A 17,097-nucleotide genomic window follows, 5' to 3' on the forward strand; every position below is an offset into this window, starting at 1 on the left:
TTGTACCCAGTAACTCCTCAGAGCACAGACCATGGCAATAAGCCTGTCCACTTCCCATGGTCTGGTCCTAAAGTTTAATGGGAAGCCACTTATCTAGCTCATAAAAATATTCCAAGACTTTAAATCACCTGTTACTGCCCCACAAAGCTGCCACCATGAACATTCTCATAGACCAGGATATAAGAAAAACCCAAGTCTTCACATCTTCATTTCAGTGCAGGACAGGTCCTCAAGCAAGCCCAGCTCCACCTGCAAACATTCCAAGAGTTTTCTCATCCTTGCTGCATGAGTTTGTGAAACAAGCTGTGGCTCAGAGGTGGATTTTTTTTGTCTCACAGGAGGAATCTTTGAGTACGCAGATGGCCCCAACACGCAGGTGATGAGTGCTGAGGAACAAGCCTTCAGATTCTCCGCCAACATCATTAACAGGAACAGAACTTTGCTGCCCAACACAACCCTCACCTATGACATCCAGAGGATACACTTCCACGACAGCTTTGAAGCAACTAAGAAAGGTAAGAGCAGAGCAAACTTCTGAGCAGCTTTGTGGCCATTTATTCAGCAGAAGAAAGGTCTGGTTTCCAGACCAGCAGCTTGTTCTGTCCTGCTCTCACCAGTGATCTGGATGAGAGCTCCTGCTGGAGCTGACCTTCCAGAGGCATTTTAATACAAGGGGAACAACTACCTTTTTTGCCTCTGAAACCTCAGAAAACTCCTTTCAGCATTTGCTCTAATCCTGAGCAAAGGTCTGGAGGCCATGCCTGTGTTTGTGTCGCTGCATCCCTGGCAGTGTTCACACCATTGCGTGGATGTTCTGTTCTCTTCATAACAGTCACTTTTGATTACTGGATAACAGCAGCACACTTGAATTGCTGAAGGGGAGGGACTGCACAGCAAAGGCTGCGAGCTGGTGACCTGAGGGCTCGTGGAGTTTGATTCTGGCTGGGGAGAAAGGAAACCTGCTGTCTGAGCTGGCAGCTATTGGAGGGGCATCAGCAGGAGGGAGTGATCTGCTCCCAGCCAGCCCAGTGACCCCCAGTCCCTTTTCAGATGGTTTTGTGGTGGAGGCTCTCTCAGAGGAGCTTGGCACTCCTCTGTGCCTCTACCCAGTCCCTTTTCAGATGGTTTTGTGGTGGAGGCTCTCTCAGAGGAGCTTGGCACTCCTCTGTGCCTCTACCCAGTCCCTTTCAGATGGTTTTGTGCTGGAGGCTCCCTCAGAGGAGCTTGGCACTCCTCTGCACATCTACCCAGTCCCTTTTCAGATAGTTTTGTGGTGGAGGCTCCCTCAGAGGAGCTTGGCACTCCTCTGCGCCTCTACCCACCTGGCACAAATCATTCTCTCTGTGCCCAACCACTGCTGTAATTACCCAAAATCAGTGCTGGGTCAGTGCCCACAGGTGTCTGGGCTGTGCCCATGGCTGCCCCATGCTTAGCCCCCCCAGGCTTTGCTGACATCCCTGCCTTCCCCCTCCAGCCTGTGACCAGCTCGCTCTGGGGGTCGTTGCAATATTTGGACCTTCCCAAGGCTCCTGCACCAACGCTGTCCAGTCTATCTGCAATGCCCTGGAGGTGCCCCACATCCAGCTCCGATGGAAGCATCACCCTTTGGATAACAAGGACACTTTCTATGTCAACCTGTATCCTGACTATGCTTCCCTGAGCCACGCCATCCTGGACCTGGTGCAGTACCTGAAGTGGAGGTCAGCCACCGTGGTGTACGACGACAGCACAGGTGGGTAAAGGAGGGGCTCAGGGAAGGAATCCTGGAGAATTTCTGTCCTGGCTCTCTTTGGGAGCTTTTCCAATGCATCCTCTCAAGAGCCAAATGATGCAGTGAGGGGTTCCCAGGGGTTCTAGACAGTGCTGAGGGAGGCCCTGGGAGCTTTCTAAGCATTTCATTCACAAAGCTCTCAGCAAGTGGGGCCGTGAGCAGCACAGGGTCATGGGGGGGGGTTCGTTGGCATGGGGTGACCATCTCAGCCTGGCTCTTTTGGCACTGTGGTGCCCCTCTGCAACAGAAAAGCTGCATGGAGGGAGCAGTTCCCAGCTAAAACCAAAAGCAGTTCTGGAAAGTTTTTTTGTTTTCTGGATAACTCAGTAACACAGAGTTGGCAAAGTTGTTCATATAAGGAAAGCTGTTGATGGTTAAACAAATCAAAGTGCTGCACAGCTGTAGACATAGACCCCCCCAAAAAAACAAAAGCCACATTGGATAGCCTGTCCAACCTAATTTCACTAAACCAAATGGTTTCTTTAGGGGAGGGCTGATGAGAACACAGTTTGACATTCCTGTTTTGCAAATGTGGGTCACAGTATGTTCCCTTCGTGGCACATTCTAATGTGCTTCTTCTGTGCAGAGGGACACACTTCTCTCTTCTCCCTTGCAATAGGCATCGCTGAAATCCTCCTTGCAACCTCAGATTCCAATAATTCCTGCTCAGCTGCATCCACCATGGCTCTTTGCCTTGTGCAGGAAACAGAAATTAATTCTGAGGGTGGTAGGAAGTCACAAGTTGTGATTAAGTGACCTTACGATCCACGCGACTCATAAATCCTAGCTCATATTCATTTTTGCCTTTTGCTGCTGTGTGTGGTAAATATGCAGATTTTAATTTGTTGTGCAGCTGATTACCACATCCTGCCCTTTCTCAAGGGCACATCTGCTTAAGGAAGTTTTTTGTGATCCCAGAGGTTGTGAGGTTAGGACCAAGCTGCTGTTCTCCCCTTCTTACCCAGTGCAGGGACCCATCCAGCTCTACTGGCTGCAGTGGTGGCAGGGAACCACCAGGAAAAGCCATTCTGTCCTAGAACAGCTCCTCTGGGGTCCATGGTTGACATGTGGCACCTTGGCTTTGATTTGGCAATGGAGATTTGAAGGAGGGAGGGAGGGAGGGAGGGAGGGAGGGAGGGATGGATGGATGGATGGATGGATGGATGGATGGATGGATGGATGGGGGATGGATGGATGGATGGATGGATGGATGGATGGATGGATGGATGGATGGGGATGGATGGATGGATGGATGGATGGATGGATGGATGGATGATGGATGGATGGATGGATGGATGGATGGATGGATGGATGGGGGATGGATGGATGGATGGATCAGTCCAAGGATGGATGGAGGAATGGAGGGAGGGATGGATGGATGGATGGATAATGGATGAATGATGGATGGATGGATGGATGGATGGATGGATGGATGGATAATGGATGAATGATGGATGGATGGATGGATGGATGGATGGATGGATGATGGATGGATGGATGGATGGATGGATGATGGATGGATGGATGGATGGATGGATGGATGATGGATGGATGGATGGATGGATGGATGGATGGATGGGGGATGGATGGATGGATGGATCAGTCCAAGGATGGATGGAGGAATGGAGGGAGGGATGGATGGATGGATGGATGGATGGGTGGATGGATGGATGGATGGATGGATGGATGGATGGATGGATGGATGGATGGGGGATGGATGGATGGATGGATCAGTCCAAGGATGGATGGAGGAATGGAGGGATGGATGGATGGATGGATGGATGGATGGATGGATGGATGGATGGATGGATGGATGGAGGGATGGATGTCAGTCCTGATCCTATTCCATGGAGAACAGGAGAAGCACTGAGCCGCTGTGGCCCAGCAGTGTGGAAGGCAGACCTGTAACGCTGTGGGTTTGTCTCTGTGTGACACCTGAAGGCCTGATACGGCTGCAGGAGCTCATCATGGCCCCGTCCCGCTACAACATCCGCCTGAAGATCCGCCAGCTCCCGCTGGACACCGACGACGCCCGGCCGCTGCTCAAGGAGATGAAGAGGGGCCGGGAATTCCGCATCATCTTCGACTGCAGCCACCTGATGGCAGCTCAGATCCTCAAGCAGGTGAGCAGGGGGTCAGCAGGACAGCAAAGTGGCTGCCCAGGAGCCCATGGGTGAGGGATGGCTGTGATGAAGAGTGGCACCGCCCTGGGTGCAGCTGTGCCTTGGGCCACAATCCACAGCCACACAAAAAGCTACAGCATGTCCATCCTTCAGGGACACTGCTGGATTTCTACAGAAAATGGCGTTTTCACTGAAAAGCTGGAAGTACCAAAAAGTGGCTGTGGGTGAGAGCAAGCAAATGTTACAGGAGGAGATGGGGCTGTGCTGAATGCAGCGCCAGGCCCAGGCTGGTGCTGGACAGTTCTGTGGCTCTCCCTGCAGCTGCACAGCCCCAGCCTCCTTCCCTCTTCCCCCTTCTCCCTCCATCCAGACAGGCTATTCCTGCTAGGCCCAGCCAGGAGGGACTGCATCCCCTATCCCTTCCCCAGCAGTGTCTGCAATTCTTGGACTTTAAGCCAGATGTCAGTGATTTTCCATTCATTTGGGCTCCCTCCTTTCTTCCTCCACAAGTTCCTCCCCTGGAATTCTTGCTGCTCACCCCAGCTCCTCCTCATTCCCGAGTGCCTTTGGGTTTCAGGGTCAATATGAGGCAGAGAAAAAGGCTCTCACAGAGATGCTAAAAACCAGCTGGTGGAAGTGTTGCTCCTATCAGCCCAGCACAACACCACCACACAGATTAAATAAATCCCTGAAGGGATGAGAAAGCAAGAACAAGGCAAGAGCCTTCTCCTGCAGCCTGCTTGATACAAAATGAAGGGAAGTGCTCAGAGAACTTGGAAAGCCTGGGAGGGATTATTATGGGAAGCAATAGAAGGGACTCATTGTCTCCTGCCAGTTATTTTCCCGTGCTGGTTGTGTTTGGTGCTGCTCACTTATTATGCAGTTTATTATAGTTTATTGTGCCATCTGCTCAGCTCATCACCGCTGGTGCAGAGTGAGGAAGATGGAGGAGAGGGGGGACTAGGGGAGACAAGTCTCTCTAAGTCCTTCTGGCTGGGTTTGTGTGTGTGTCAGGGTTTTGTCAGCACCTGAAGCCATGGATTTCAGCTTAGCAATAAAAGACAGTGTATTTTTACTCAGGGAAGTACTGATGTATTTTCAGAGTCTGGGAAGCTGCACAAACCCAAGGCACAGACTGACTGCTCTCTGCAAGCCTGGCCACTCTGGTGTGTAACATCAGGCAGGTTCAGAGCAGTGCACCACGACCTGCAGGTCACCTGCATCTGCTGAAGACTAGGAGGTGTAAAAACCTCATCTTTTCCTCACTTTTCTACCTGTAGCAAGAAATGTATGCCTAGAGGTGCCACTTTCATTTGTGAAACAGCTCTTTTCCACTGAAAGTACGAGCTAGGCAAAGCCATCTCCTGGAGGAGGGGAGTCTGCTTCCCTTTGCAAGAGCAGAACAACAATGCACAGAACAAATAATGGACTGCAAAAATAAATAAAAAAAAAAAAACCAGCCCAGGGAGGAAGGGCCAGCATTCTGTTTATGGCAGAATCAGTAATATTCATATTTTATTTCCATTGTGTGTCTTTTGTAACATTTTGGTCACTACACCAGTCAGCTCTGCAGACATTTGGCTGGACGGAGTCCCTGGAGTCTCTTGGCCCTGCTGCCACCCCCATGGATGGCAGCAAGGTTCTCACAAGAACCTTGCTAAAATTTCCACTCCTTGGCATTGAATTTCATTGCATATCTTCAGAAAACACTGAAGGTTTGAGCACCAACAGCCTGTGCTGGCAGAGCAGCTCTGACTGAGCAGTGCACACACCATGGCACCAGTCAGGATATTCCTCCCCAGGGATTCATGGTTCCATGCTCCCACAGCCCAGCACTGATCATCTGGGCAGTTTTTTAAACTAGAGCAGTAAAAAACAGCAAGGTTTAGTAATCCATGAGTAACAGCACATGAGCCAGCACAACTGTACAGATGAGACTGTCACTTACTGCTCCAGCCTGCGTCCCTTGGAGTGACCAGACATTAAACCATCCATTATTTTGCCCTCTTGGAAAACAAATAATTGTAGAAACCTATCACAAAGTGAGTCCTGCTTCTGAGGCTTTTCTGTTCTGCCCCAGATTCTCCATCCTTCCTCAGTTTTGGTCCCTTGTTGTCACTGCAGGTGTGTTCCCAGGCTGTCCTGAGCAGCCTCTGTGCTCCACAGGGCACAGCTGTGCCTGTCAGCTCTGACAGAGCTCCTGCTCTCATCCTGGCCACTGCCTGTGGCTTATCCACCAGGATGATCATTTATTCATTTCCCCACAAACCCAGATGCATCCTGCCCCAGGCTGCCAGGGCTGGGGAGCTGGAGCTTCCTTCTGACAGCAGGTCTGGGCTCCTCAGCTATGGCCTGAGTGGTCCAGCTTAGAACATGAACTGGGATCTCATTACTTGCTCCAGACTGGCTCCCCACCACCAACTGGTGCTTCCCACCCTGAGGTGCCATTGTCTGCTTCAGCTCTTCGAACCAGGGTGTGCAGGAGGGAGAGAGCTCCACTGCAGCCCCCTGGATGCACTGACCAGGCATTTGGGGGACAGGAATGGCCACAGGGACAGCCCCCAGCCTCTCTAAAAGCTACTTCCAGAGCAGGAAACCTGGGGTGAAATCACACTCTAGAGTGACAATATCGAGGCTTGCAATCCAGATCCTTTCCTTTTCTCTTGTTTTTTGACATCTCACTTCTTTTCAGACTGTCACTTCCTTCCTCGGAGGTAAATTCCGCCCTAGTAATTTTAGCAGAAAACCAAGGGATGCAAACATTTCCTGGAGGGACTTGAAGTCATTTTCCCATCAGTGGGGATTTTAAAGTGCTCTTGCATGTGTTTTCTCCAGAAAACATGCTCACACAGTCAGCATCCCAGCCAAACCCACAGGAATCTTCCTGTCACCAGCCACCAGCTTCAAGGTGACCTTTCTCATAGACTGAAATGTGCTCCCCCCATGTTGTGAAGGGCCTGGACATGGTCACCCATCCAAGTCCCCTTCAGCCCATGGTTGTCCTCTGAAAGAGCTTCCAGGACAGCCTGTTCTCTCCAGTGCTCAGTTATGCAAATCCCAGCAATCTGCAGGAGCCATCCTGCGTGTAGGGCTGGCTGGGAATCTCAAGCTGTGCTGGCCAAGGGCCCTCAGGACCCTGATCCCCAAAAGCTGAGGGACAGGGGATATTCCCACTGCCCATCCTTGTGCCTACACCTCCACTGACCCATGTTGTATTTGTGGGGTGCCCCAATGAAGGCAGGAGTGATGAATCTGACTCCATGGTCTCAGAAGGCTAATTTATTATTTTATGATACTGTATTATATTAAAGAATACTAAAGTAAACTATACTAAAGAATACAGAAATGATATTTAGAGAAGGCTAAAAAGATAATAATAAAAAACTCGTGACTCTTTCCAGAGCCCCGACACAGCCTGACCATGATTGGTCATTAAGTCAGAACAATTCACACGAAACCATTGAAACAATCACCTGTGGGTAAACAACCTCCAACCACATTCCAGGGACACTCAGTGTCACCCAGAAATGCCACCAGCCCTCATGGGAGCTGCACACTCAGGCTTTGCCACGGTTTCTGAATGGTTTGAGGACCACAGCTCTGCTCAGCTCAGCGCTTGAGCATGTGCCTCTTGCTGATGAGCCTGGCTTAACTGCTCCATGGCCTCAATCCTGAATCCAAACCTGGTGTTTCCTTCCTTAACTGCTCCATGGCTTCAATCCTGAATCCAAACCTGGTGTTTCCAGCTCCTTAACTGCTCCATGGCCTCAATCCTGAATCCAAACCTGGTGTTTCCTTCCTTAACTGCTCCATGGCTTCAATCCTGAATCCAAACCTGGTGTTTCCTTCCTTAACTGCTCCATGGCCTCAATCCTGAATCCAAACCTGGTGTTTCCAGTTCCTTAACTGCTCCATGGCCTCAATCCTGAATCCAAACCTGGTGTTTCCTTCCTTAACTGCTCCATGGCCTCAATCCTGAATCCAAACCTGGTGTTTCCTTCCTTAACTGCTCCATGGCCTCAATCCTGAATCCAAACCTGGTGTTTCCAGTTCCTTAACTGCTCCATGGCCTCAATCCTGAATCCAAACCTGGTGTTTCCAGTTCCTTAACTGCTCCATGGCCTCAATCCTGAATCCAAACCTGGTGTTTCCAGTTCCTTAACTGCTCCATGGCTTCAATCCTGAATCCAAACCTGGTGTTTCCTTCCTTAACTGCTCCATGGCTTCAATCCTGAATCCAAACCTGGTGTTTCCTTCCTTAACTGCTCCATGGCTTCAATCCTGAATCCAAACCTGGTGTTTCCTTCCTTAACTGCTCCATGGCCTCAATCCTGAATCCAAACCTGGTGTTTCCTTCCTTAACTGCTCCATGGCCTCAATCCTGAATCCAAACCTGGTGTTTCCAGCTCCCTAACTGCTCCATGGCCTCAATCCTGAATTCAAACCTGGTGTTTCCAGCTCCTTAACTGCTCCATGACCTCAATCCTGAATTCAAACCTGGTGTTTCCTTCCTTAACTGCTCCATGGCCTCAATCCTGAATCCAAACCTGGTGCTTCTAGGTCTCTCCTGCCACATTTAGCTATGAGCTCTGAGTTTTATGTTGCATGGCTGTTGTTATGTTCTTGTATCCCTTTACTAACCCCTTTTTCCTCCTCTCCTCAAGGCTATGGCAATGGGGATGATGACAGAATATTACCACTTCATCTTCACCACTCTGGTAAAGTATCTGGCTGTGCACACACCTTGTACACACCTGTGCACACTGATGGGGTGGGATGTGAGCACAGAAAACAACCTGTGCACACTGATGGGGTGGGATGTAAGCACAGAGAACAACCTGAGCACACTGATGGGGTGGGATGTGAGCACAGAAAACAACCTGTGCACACTGATGGGGTGGGATGTAAGCACAGAGAACAACCTGAGCACACTGATGGGGTGGGATGTGAGCACAGAAAACAACCTGTGCACACTGATGGGGTGGGATGTGAGCACAGAAACAACCTGTGCACACTGATGGGGTGGGATGTGAGCACAGAAAACAACCTGAGCACACTGATGGGGTGGGATGTGAGCACAGAAAACAACCTGTGCACACTGATGGGGTGGGATGTGAGCACAGAAAACCTGAGCACACTGATGGGGTGAGATGTGAGCACAGAGAACAACCTGAGCACACTGATGGGGTGGGATGTGAGCACAGAAAACCTGAGCACACTGATGGGGTGAGATGTGAGCACAGAGAACAACCTGAGCACACTGATGGGGTGGGATGTGAGCACAGAAAACAGCCTGTGCACACTGATGGGGTGGGATGTGAGGAAACACAGAAAACAACCTGTGCACACTGATGGGGTGGGATGTGAGCACAGAAAACAACCTGTGCACACTGATGGGGTGGGATGTGAGCACAGAAAACAACCTGAGCACACTGATGGGGTGGGATGTGAGCACAGAAAACCTGAGCACACTGATGGGGTGGGATGTGAGCACAGAAAACAGCCTGTGCACACTGATGGGGTGGGATGTGAACACAGAAACAACCTGTGCACACTGATGGGGTGGGATGTGAGGAAACACAGAAAACAACCTGTGCACACTGATGGGGTGGGATGTGAGCACAGAAAACAACCTGAGCACACTGATGGGGTGGGATGTGAGGAAACACAGAAAACAACCTGAGCACACTGATGGGGTGGGATGTGAGCACAGAAAACCTGTGCACACTGATGGGGTGGGATGTGAGGAAACACAGAAAACAACCTGTGCACACTGATGGGGTGGGATGTGAGGAAACACAGAAAACAACCTGAGCACACTGATGGGGTGGGATGTGAGCACAGAAAACAACCTGTGCACACTGATGGGGTGGGATGTGGGGAGTAGCTGGAGGGGGAGGGTGGGATGGGTGTCTGATCCTGGTGTGCACTGCACTGCCATGGTGTGGGAAATGCAAGGAAAGGGGAGACCTGGGACCCTGCCAGGAGGAGAGGGCAGGGCTGGAGCTGGCTGCAGGTCAGGGTCAGAGCCCAGTGACCTGGCTCTAACTCCTCTGCTCTGCAGCACTGCCTGAGAGCTGTCAGTCCCTCCTTGCCCTGCCCTTGGACAGTCCCTCCTCTGCAGTGCACAGATGTGGGTTCTGGTTTTGTTTTCCCTCCCAGTCACTTTGATTTCAGTGTAGCTCCCCACACAGTGCCAGTGAGCACAGGGAGAGTGCAAGGCTGCAGCTCCCACCCCAGATTTGGTGGGACCCTGATTCAGCAGGAGCTGGGGATGAGCTCCCAGGACCCCTCTGCAGCCAGGAGCAGCCCTGCTGTGGCCCAAGCTTCAGCCCTGCAGGTTTATTTTGCAGGAGGGGAGCTCAGCCTGACATTAACTCCCTTCTGTTAAACATGGGCCAGTCCTCCCTGACTCTGGGAGGCATTTTCCTTTCCTGGCAGGGTCACTTTTGTCTCCATTTAAGATTCTATTGTCTGCTTTACTGTTGAATTTTGTGCGATTTTGAAAATCCAATTTATCTTTTTGCCTTTAGGAAAGAAACAGACAAAACTAACCCTTAAAAACTACAAAATTTATTTTTCAAAATGCAAAAGACATTTTAATTACCCCTGCTGCCATTATCTATTCCAGGCAGCTTTAAGCATTTCCCAGATAACCTCCTATTAATCAGCCCCAGCTGAGCCTGGAGTACATTTCATGTGTAGGTACAGCCTGGAGGTGGGAAAAGAGGAATTATAATAAATTAATAGATAAGCAATCACAATTAATGCCACTTTCCTGAAATAACAGTTATATCATGGGAAAGATATTTTAATCTGTCATTCCTTAAGGCAATGTTTTCCTAGCTTGCAATGCCTGTGCTTCAGCTTCCCCAGTACGAGACCCATGGGGTGCTAATGAATTAGTCTATTATGTTATACTGAATGTTTCTAAAAGGTCCCCAGTCAATACTGAGCACCGTGTATCAACACTTGGCATGAAATGCTTCAACATTTTGCTAGGCAGCACGACTACAGTTCACTGACTCCAGCAAGAAAAGCCCCATCAGCCTTTTCCACCACAGGAGGAGGAGCAGGAGGAGGATCTGTGATGTGCACTGGTCCCTGTCACATGCAGATTTTACATCCAGAGCCCTGCAGGGAGCACCCCAAAACTCCACCCTTGTGGGGGCTTTGGATGAGCTATGCAGATTTAAAAGCTGCATTATATTTTTAGTCTCAGAACATAGGGAAGATGCTGGTACTCAAATAGGCCGTGGGACATTTTTGGGAGGTAGAAACTCAACATGGAACATAGGAAACCAGGTGTTAAAATCTTAATGAGAAACAAAAAGTAAGCTTTTTTATAAAAAAATTGTGTTTGGTATCATCAGTCACCTTGCAGTTCTCTGTCCCTCTTCTTTCAGGAAGAATTCTTTTAATACTCCCTGTTTTAAGCCAATGTTACAGAAAGTATTTTTGCAATTTCTATATTTTTCAATTTTTTGGTAGAAAATAAAGCCTTTTTCTGGAGATGGAGCTACACCTTTATCAACACTTTTCAAAGCCCTGGTGAAACTCTTGAACCCTGACATTCCTACACATAGACTCAGTTATATCTTAACACTTTTTCCTGTTTTGTTCAATATTGACTCTGCTAATTCTTTGACAATTATGAAGTGGGATAATGCAAAATTGCAGTGAGAAAAAATAAACAAAGGCTCAGCAGTCTGTAAAATGGGGCTTTGCAGCCACAGTCAAGCCCTACCAGATGCCAGGGCAGGGCTGTGGGGACACCTCACCCACGGGATGCCCTTCCTGGACCACTTTTCCAGCCTCCCTCTGAGGATGTGGGATCACTAAGGGTCAGTCCCCAGCACTGCTGCCACCACCAAAGAGCCCAAACTGGGCAAACTGGGGAAGGGGGAGAGCATCCAGGAGCACTGAGAGCAAAATTAAGGGTGCAGGGGAGAATTAATCTGCAGTACAGAAAATAATGAGTGAAAAGGAATGTAGATGAGGTGGAAAATAGAACCAGATGTTTCAATTTGTGGCTGTGCAGGAGCAGAAAATCCAGAAGAAACTGATCTGATGATTCCTATCCAGGTCCTGACACTCAGCTGGTATTCTGAATTATCCTCTGATCCCAGGAGGTGATAAATCAGGCTGCAGCTGAGATTTAAACTGGAACCAAGGAGGGATCTGATGGCAGTTTGGTTTCTCTAGGAACTTGGTGAAAGGAAAGGTCAATGGGGAGCAGCAGGGCAGGGACAGCACCCAAAATACCAGTGGGATCTGAGAGGTGGCCAGAGCTGGTGGTTTGACAGATAGGCAGCAGAGACCATGGGGTCTGGAGCTCAGGGATCTGATTTGTCACACCCAGTCACATTCCGAGGGGGAAATCATCAGCTTTTGCAAGCAAAAATTATTTCCTCACAACAATTTCTGGAATACAAACTGAAGTGTCTGATTAGAAATGAATCTTGAAAAAACAGAGCCATTCCAGCAGGTCAGGCACAGAACTGCTGTCCCCCTCCCAGCCAGAGACGTGAGCACCTGTCTGAGGTCAACCCACTGTATTTGCCCTTAGCTCCCTTAAGTCATTTAAAAGTCAACATTGTGACCTGTTCTTCACAGTGCCCTTTAACAGAACGTGCAGGTTTGCACTTGCAATTTTTCAGGGTTAAAAAACAGCCCAAAACACCAAGTCCCAACTGCCATTGTAGGGTGATTAATGATTTGGTCCCTGCTGCACCTGCAGGTTTGAGCACTGCATCCATCAGCAGTGAGCCCTGGGGCTGCAGAGGCTGGGGCCAGGCTTACAGAAAAGATCAAACCCCCAAAGCTTATTAAAGCAAAACAGCCATAAGAACCCTCACTTCCCCATGGAGAATGATGTCTGAGTTGCTGGCAAGTGCTGCTGCTGCTCTGCTTTGCTTAGGGCAGCACATGGGGAGCTTTGCCAGCCCCCTGTGGGTGCTGCAGATGGGTGGCCCTGCAGCGTGGCTGTGTCCCACCAGCACAGCCCCAGCACAGAGCACAGAACAGGCACAGCCCCAGCACAGAACACAGAACAGCTCCAGCACAGCCCCAGCACACAGCACAGAAGCCCCAGCCACAGCACAGAACACAGAACAGCTCCAGCACAGCCCCAGGACAGAGCACAGAACAGCCCCAGCACAGCACAGAAGAATAGTCCCAGAACAGCCCAGGACAGAGCACAGAACGCAGCACAGAACAGCCCCAGCACACTGCACAGAACAGCCCCAGCACATCCCCAGCACACTGCACAGAACAGCCCCAGCACAGCCCCAGCACAGAGCACAGAACAGCCCCAGCACAGCCACAGCACAGAACACAGAACAGCCCCAGCACAGAGCACAGAACAGCCCCAGCACAGCCACAGCACAGAACACAGAACAGCCCCAGCACAGAGCACAGAACAGCCCCAGCACAGAGCACAGAACAGCCCCAGCACAGAACACAGAACAGCCCCAGCACAGCCCCAGCACAGAGCACAGAACAGGCACAGCACAGAGCACAGAACAGCCCCAGCACAGAACACAGAACAGCTCCAGCACAGAGCACAGAACAGCCCCAGCACAGAGCACAGAACAGCCCCAGCACAGAGCACAGAACAGCCCCAGCACAGAGCACAGAACAGCCCCAGCACAGCCCCAGTGTCTCCTCCCATACTGCAGCTCATTTTTGAGAGGCCCTTGTCAGAGCAGGGACTGTCACATATTCACCCCCACGCTCCGTTGCAGACTCGTGGTGTTGCCTTCCCGCCTCCCCACATCTAAACTGCCATGAAACCCTGGCAGAAATCGTCCAGGATAAACACTGATGAAATATATCCCATCCAACAAATGGCTCACCCCTGACTGCCATCTCACCACACTCCCTCATTCCCCCCGGGGTGAGCTGGCTTTGGGGAGCAGATCAGCTGCCACCTGCTCCTGAGGTGCTGTCTAACCCCAAACTCCTTCCTGAGCACTGAAGCTGGTTGTCAGAGCTGTGGAGAGCCAAGAGCTGCCCACAGCAGCGCTCCCCCAGTGCCCCCCAGTAGCCCCAGTGCCCCTTGCCAAGCGATGCTGGCAGGCTGGCAGCCAGCAGAGCTGAGCACTGCCTGGCTCTGCTTTTCACATCCTTTAAAGGGCACCCTCATTCATCTGCAGACTGTGTAGGCTGGTCAGAATGTCAAGAAATGCGTCTTAGTTCCTCTTTGATAGTCTGCAAATTGGTGTTTTGCATTCAGAGTGACTCTGTCATCCACAGCACCCTGTGGGCCTCAGCACTGCCAGCAGATCCTCCGTGGGAAGGCCCATGGGAGCTCCAGACACAGAAACTCTGCCTTGTCCCCCCTCCCTGGGTCACAAGTCTCTTTCCTCAGGGTCACAGGCAGTTTTTCTCCCCACAATCCACTCTCTTTCATGCTGAGGGCAGGTTCTTTGTAGGAGTTTCCTTCTGCTGCCTGTGGGGGAACCTGCACATACCAAATTCCACCAGCACCTCCAGGCCTCTGCGAGCAGCCACTGACGGCAGCAGGCAGCACAATCCTCTGACAATCCTCTGAATTCCTGAGGGATCTGTGCTGCCTCCCACCTCCTGTGGGCTCTGCTGTCTCGCTCCACACACCGACCGACGCAGAAAACTCAAACAAAACAAAGCTAAGCAAAATGTTTAAACCGGTTTCTCTCTTTTAAGGATCTTTATGCATTAGACCTAGAACCTTATCGCTACTCTGGGGTGAACCTGACCGGCTTCCGGATCCTCAACGTGGAGAACCCCCACGTGTCCTCCATCATCGAGAAGTGGTCCATGGAGAGGCTGCAGTCGGCGCCCAAGGCAGAGCTGGGGCTCCTGGATGGTGTGATGATGGTACGGGCAGTTCAAACAGGGCACAGGGGTCTGGGGAGCAGGGCAGGGTGCTGAGGAAGGCAGGAACAGTCACTGAGGCCTAAATGTCACTTTTATGGGTCTTGTACCAGTAAAAACTCATCCCAGGTGTCTGCCCTGAGGTGCTTTCTTGAGTTCTTTAACAGCTGTCCCTCAAAGTCTGGGGTGAAGCCCACACCCCACTGCTGTGCTAATGCTCCTGCTCGGGCCCACCTGCCAACAGATTGTCACCAGACAAGGCAGGTAGCCAGGACATGTCCCAAGGGGCTCCAGCTGCCCCTGAGAGCAGAGGGACACGGATTCTTTAGCAAATGTTACTCAAAGTTTGGGGTGAAGCCCACACCCCACTGCTGTGCTAATGCTCCTGCTTGGACCCACCTGCCAACAGATTGTCACCAGACAAGGCAGGTAGCCAGGACATGTCCCAAAGGGCTCCAGCTGTCCCCAAGAGCAGTGGGACACCAGCTCCCAGGGCTGGGAGCACAGCACACGGCCAGGCTGGACCAGGCACTTTGCTGAGATTGAGATGGGGGAAAGAGCCAAAGCAATGGCCAGAGATGGGCTGAGCTGCAGCTTTGATGACTCCTTTTAGGGCCTGATGGCAGCTCTGCTGTGCTGAGTTACTGCTGGGAAGGTACAGCACCTGCTTGCCCATCTGTCTTCCCTGCCAGGCTGTCTCTGACCCCCAGAACTGCTGACTGGCTCCCTCCTTCCCTTCCCTTTAGATCTGCCAGAGCCAAAGTGGCAAAGGCTCCCAGACTTTCACCTTGAAGTGGCCCCTCAGATCCCTGCTGCAGTGTTTGTTGTTAGGGGAGAGACCCCCAGACTCCTGCAGGCTCCTGCCTCTGCCCAGGGCTGAGCCCCCCTGTGCCCAATGCTGCCTCTCCTCCCAGCCCCTCTTTGCTCTCTCAGAGGGATCCTGCCTCTGATTCCTGTTTGCCAGGGGTCTATCCACTGGAGCCCTGGACTCAGCTGGGCATTACAGTCTGTAATTCACCATGAAATTGTGTGGACATATCCTTTTCCCCCTTTCCTCCAGTCCCAAACTCACAGACCTGTCCCTGCTGTGGTCCAAACCCACCCACGGATGCAGGTGGGGCTCCTGCTCTTCATGCTTGGTTGCTGAGGGAAGGGAAGGTCACGGGGATGGCTGCCAAGGCTGGAGGATTTTCTCCATGGCTACGTCCTGTGAGATGTTTGCTCAGTTATTTGCTGTATTATTTTGTTTTATTGTGGTTTATTACGCTGCTGCTACACTCACATCTGTTTCGTGGCTCCGTGAAGCCAGCAAATAATGTATTTTCACTAGGAGGTCTTACCACATCAGAGTGAAAAATAAATCCAATTCTCTTGATCAGTGTTTGGATGTAAGATGGGGCATCTCAAATTGAATCTAAAATCATCACATTATATGGGGAAAAAAAAAGTTCTCCCTAGTTCAGATCACTGAAATGCTAGAATATGTTACAAAGCCATGAGGTCCTGATTTTGGTGACAGCTTGTGTCATTTTTGGAAAACTGTGTGCCCACAAACATCTCTGTTTCTTATTTTCCCATGTATAAAATAGTGTAGAAAATATGTTCTCATATAGGTTTTTTTTTTACACTCAGACAAAACAGACTCAATAAGAAAACTCTGTTACTACCTTCCACATTTAGAAGCCGTTGCCTCCCTCTTTGACACCACAGCAGGAAATGTGCAAGAAACAACCCGAACAGACAAACAGCACTTCCAGAATCGCTGATTTTAGACAAAACCCCAAGCTTTTGATCTAAACAAGCAAGGAACCACCAGGGAACACAGAAAGAGAAACCCTAGAGCTGGCGGGGGTAACTCAGAGGGGGTTCCACCTTTTCCTACTGTGAAAAACACCAATCACTTGGTTTTTAAAATTTTAAAAGTTTAATTGTAATAAAATGGTTATTAAAATAGTAATTAGAGGTATAATAATTTGGACAATTTGAATTAGGACAATATGAGACAATAGAAACAAAGAATTATGGATGTCCGGGTACCTTTTTATGGGCAGCTTAAACCTGAAAAAGGACCCATGTTAACAGAGGATTGACCCTTAAAAACAACAGCATACTCATACACCTCATACATGATGCAGAAATTCCATTCAAATACAGGATTCTGTCTGGTCATGACCAGACAGAATCCTGTATTTGAATGGAATTTCTGAGCTTCTTCCTCATAATCCTGACAGTGTCATCCTGCCCGAGCAAGGTGGGAAGAAGTTTGTTTCTCCTGATAATGGAGGAATAAATTCTCTTTCTCGGAAAGATTCAGGTGTCCTGTGGCTGCTATCTCACTGCGAGTCC

General features: G+C 50.2%; 1 protein-coding gene across 1 annotated transcript in view; it reads left to right on the forward strand.

The window, feature by feature from the left end:
• The window catches only part of GRIK3 (glutamate ionotropic receptor kainate type subunit 3), a 133,719-nt gene that overhangs the window by 69,559 nt on the left and 47,063 nt on the right, over positions 1-17,097 (forward strand). Inside the window, exons 2-6 of the mRNA XM_059868524.1 lie at positions 339-515; positions 1,475-1,732; positions 3,713-3,894; positions 8,559-8,612; positions 14,581-14,754. Coding sequence (XP_059724507.1) covers positions 339-515; positions 1,475-1,732; positions 3,713-3,894; positions 8,559-8,612; positions 14,581-14,754 — 845 coding nt within the window. The remainder of the gene's footprint in view (positions 1-338; positions 516-1,474; positions 1,733-3,712; positions 3,895-8,558; positions 8,613-14,580; positions 14,755-17,097) is intronic.

This window comes from Haemorhous mexicanus, chromosome 27 (assembly GCF_027477595.1).
Source record: "Haemorhous mexicanus isolate bHaeMex1 chromosome 27, bHaeMex1.pri, whole genome shotgun sequence".
Taxonomy (NCBI): Eukaryota; Metazoa; Chordata; class Aves; order Passeriformes; family Fringillidae; genus Haemorhous; species Haemorhous mexicanus.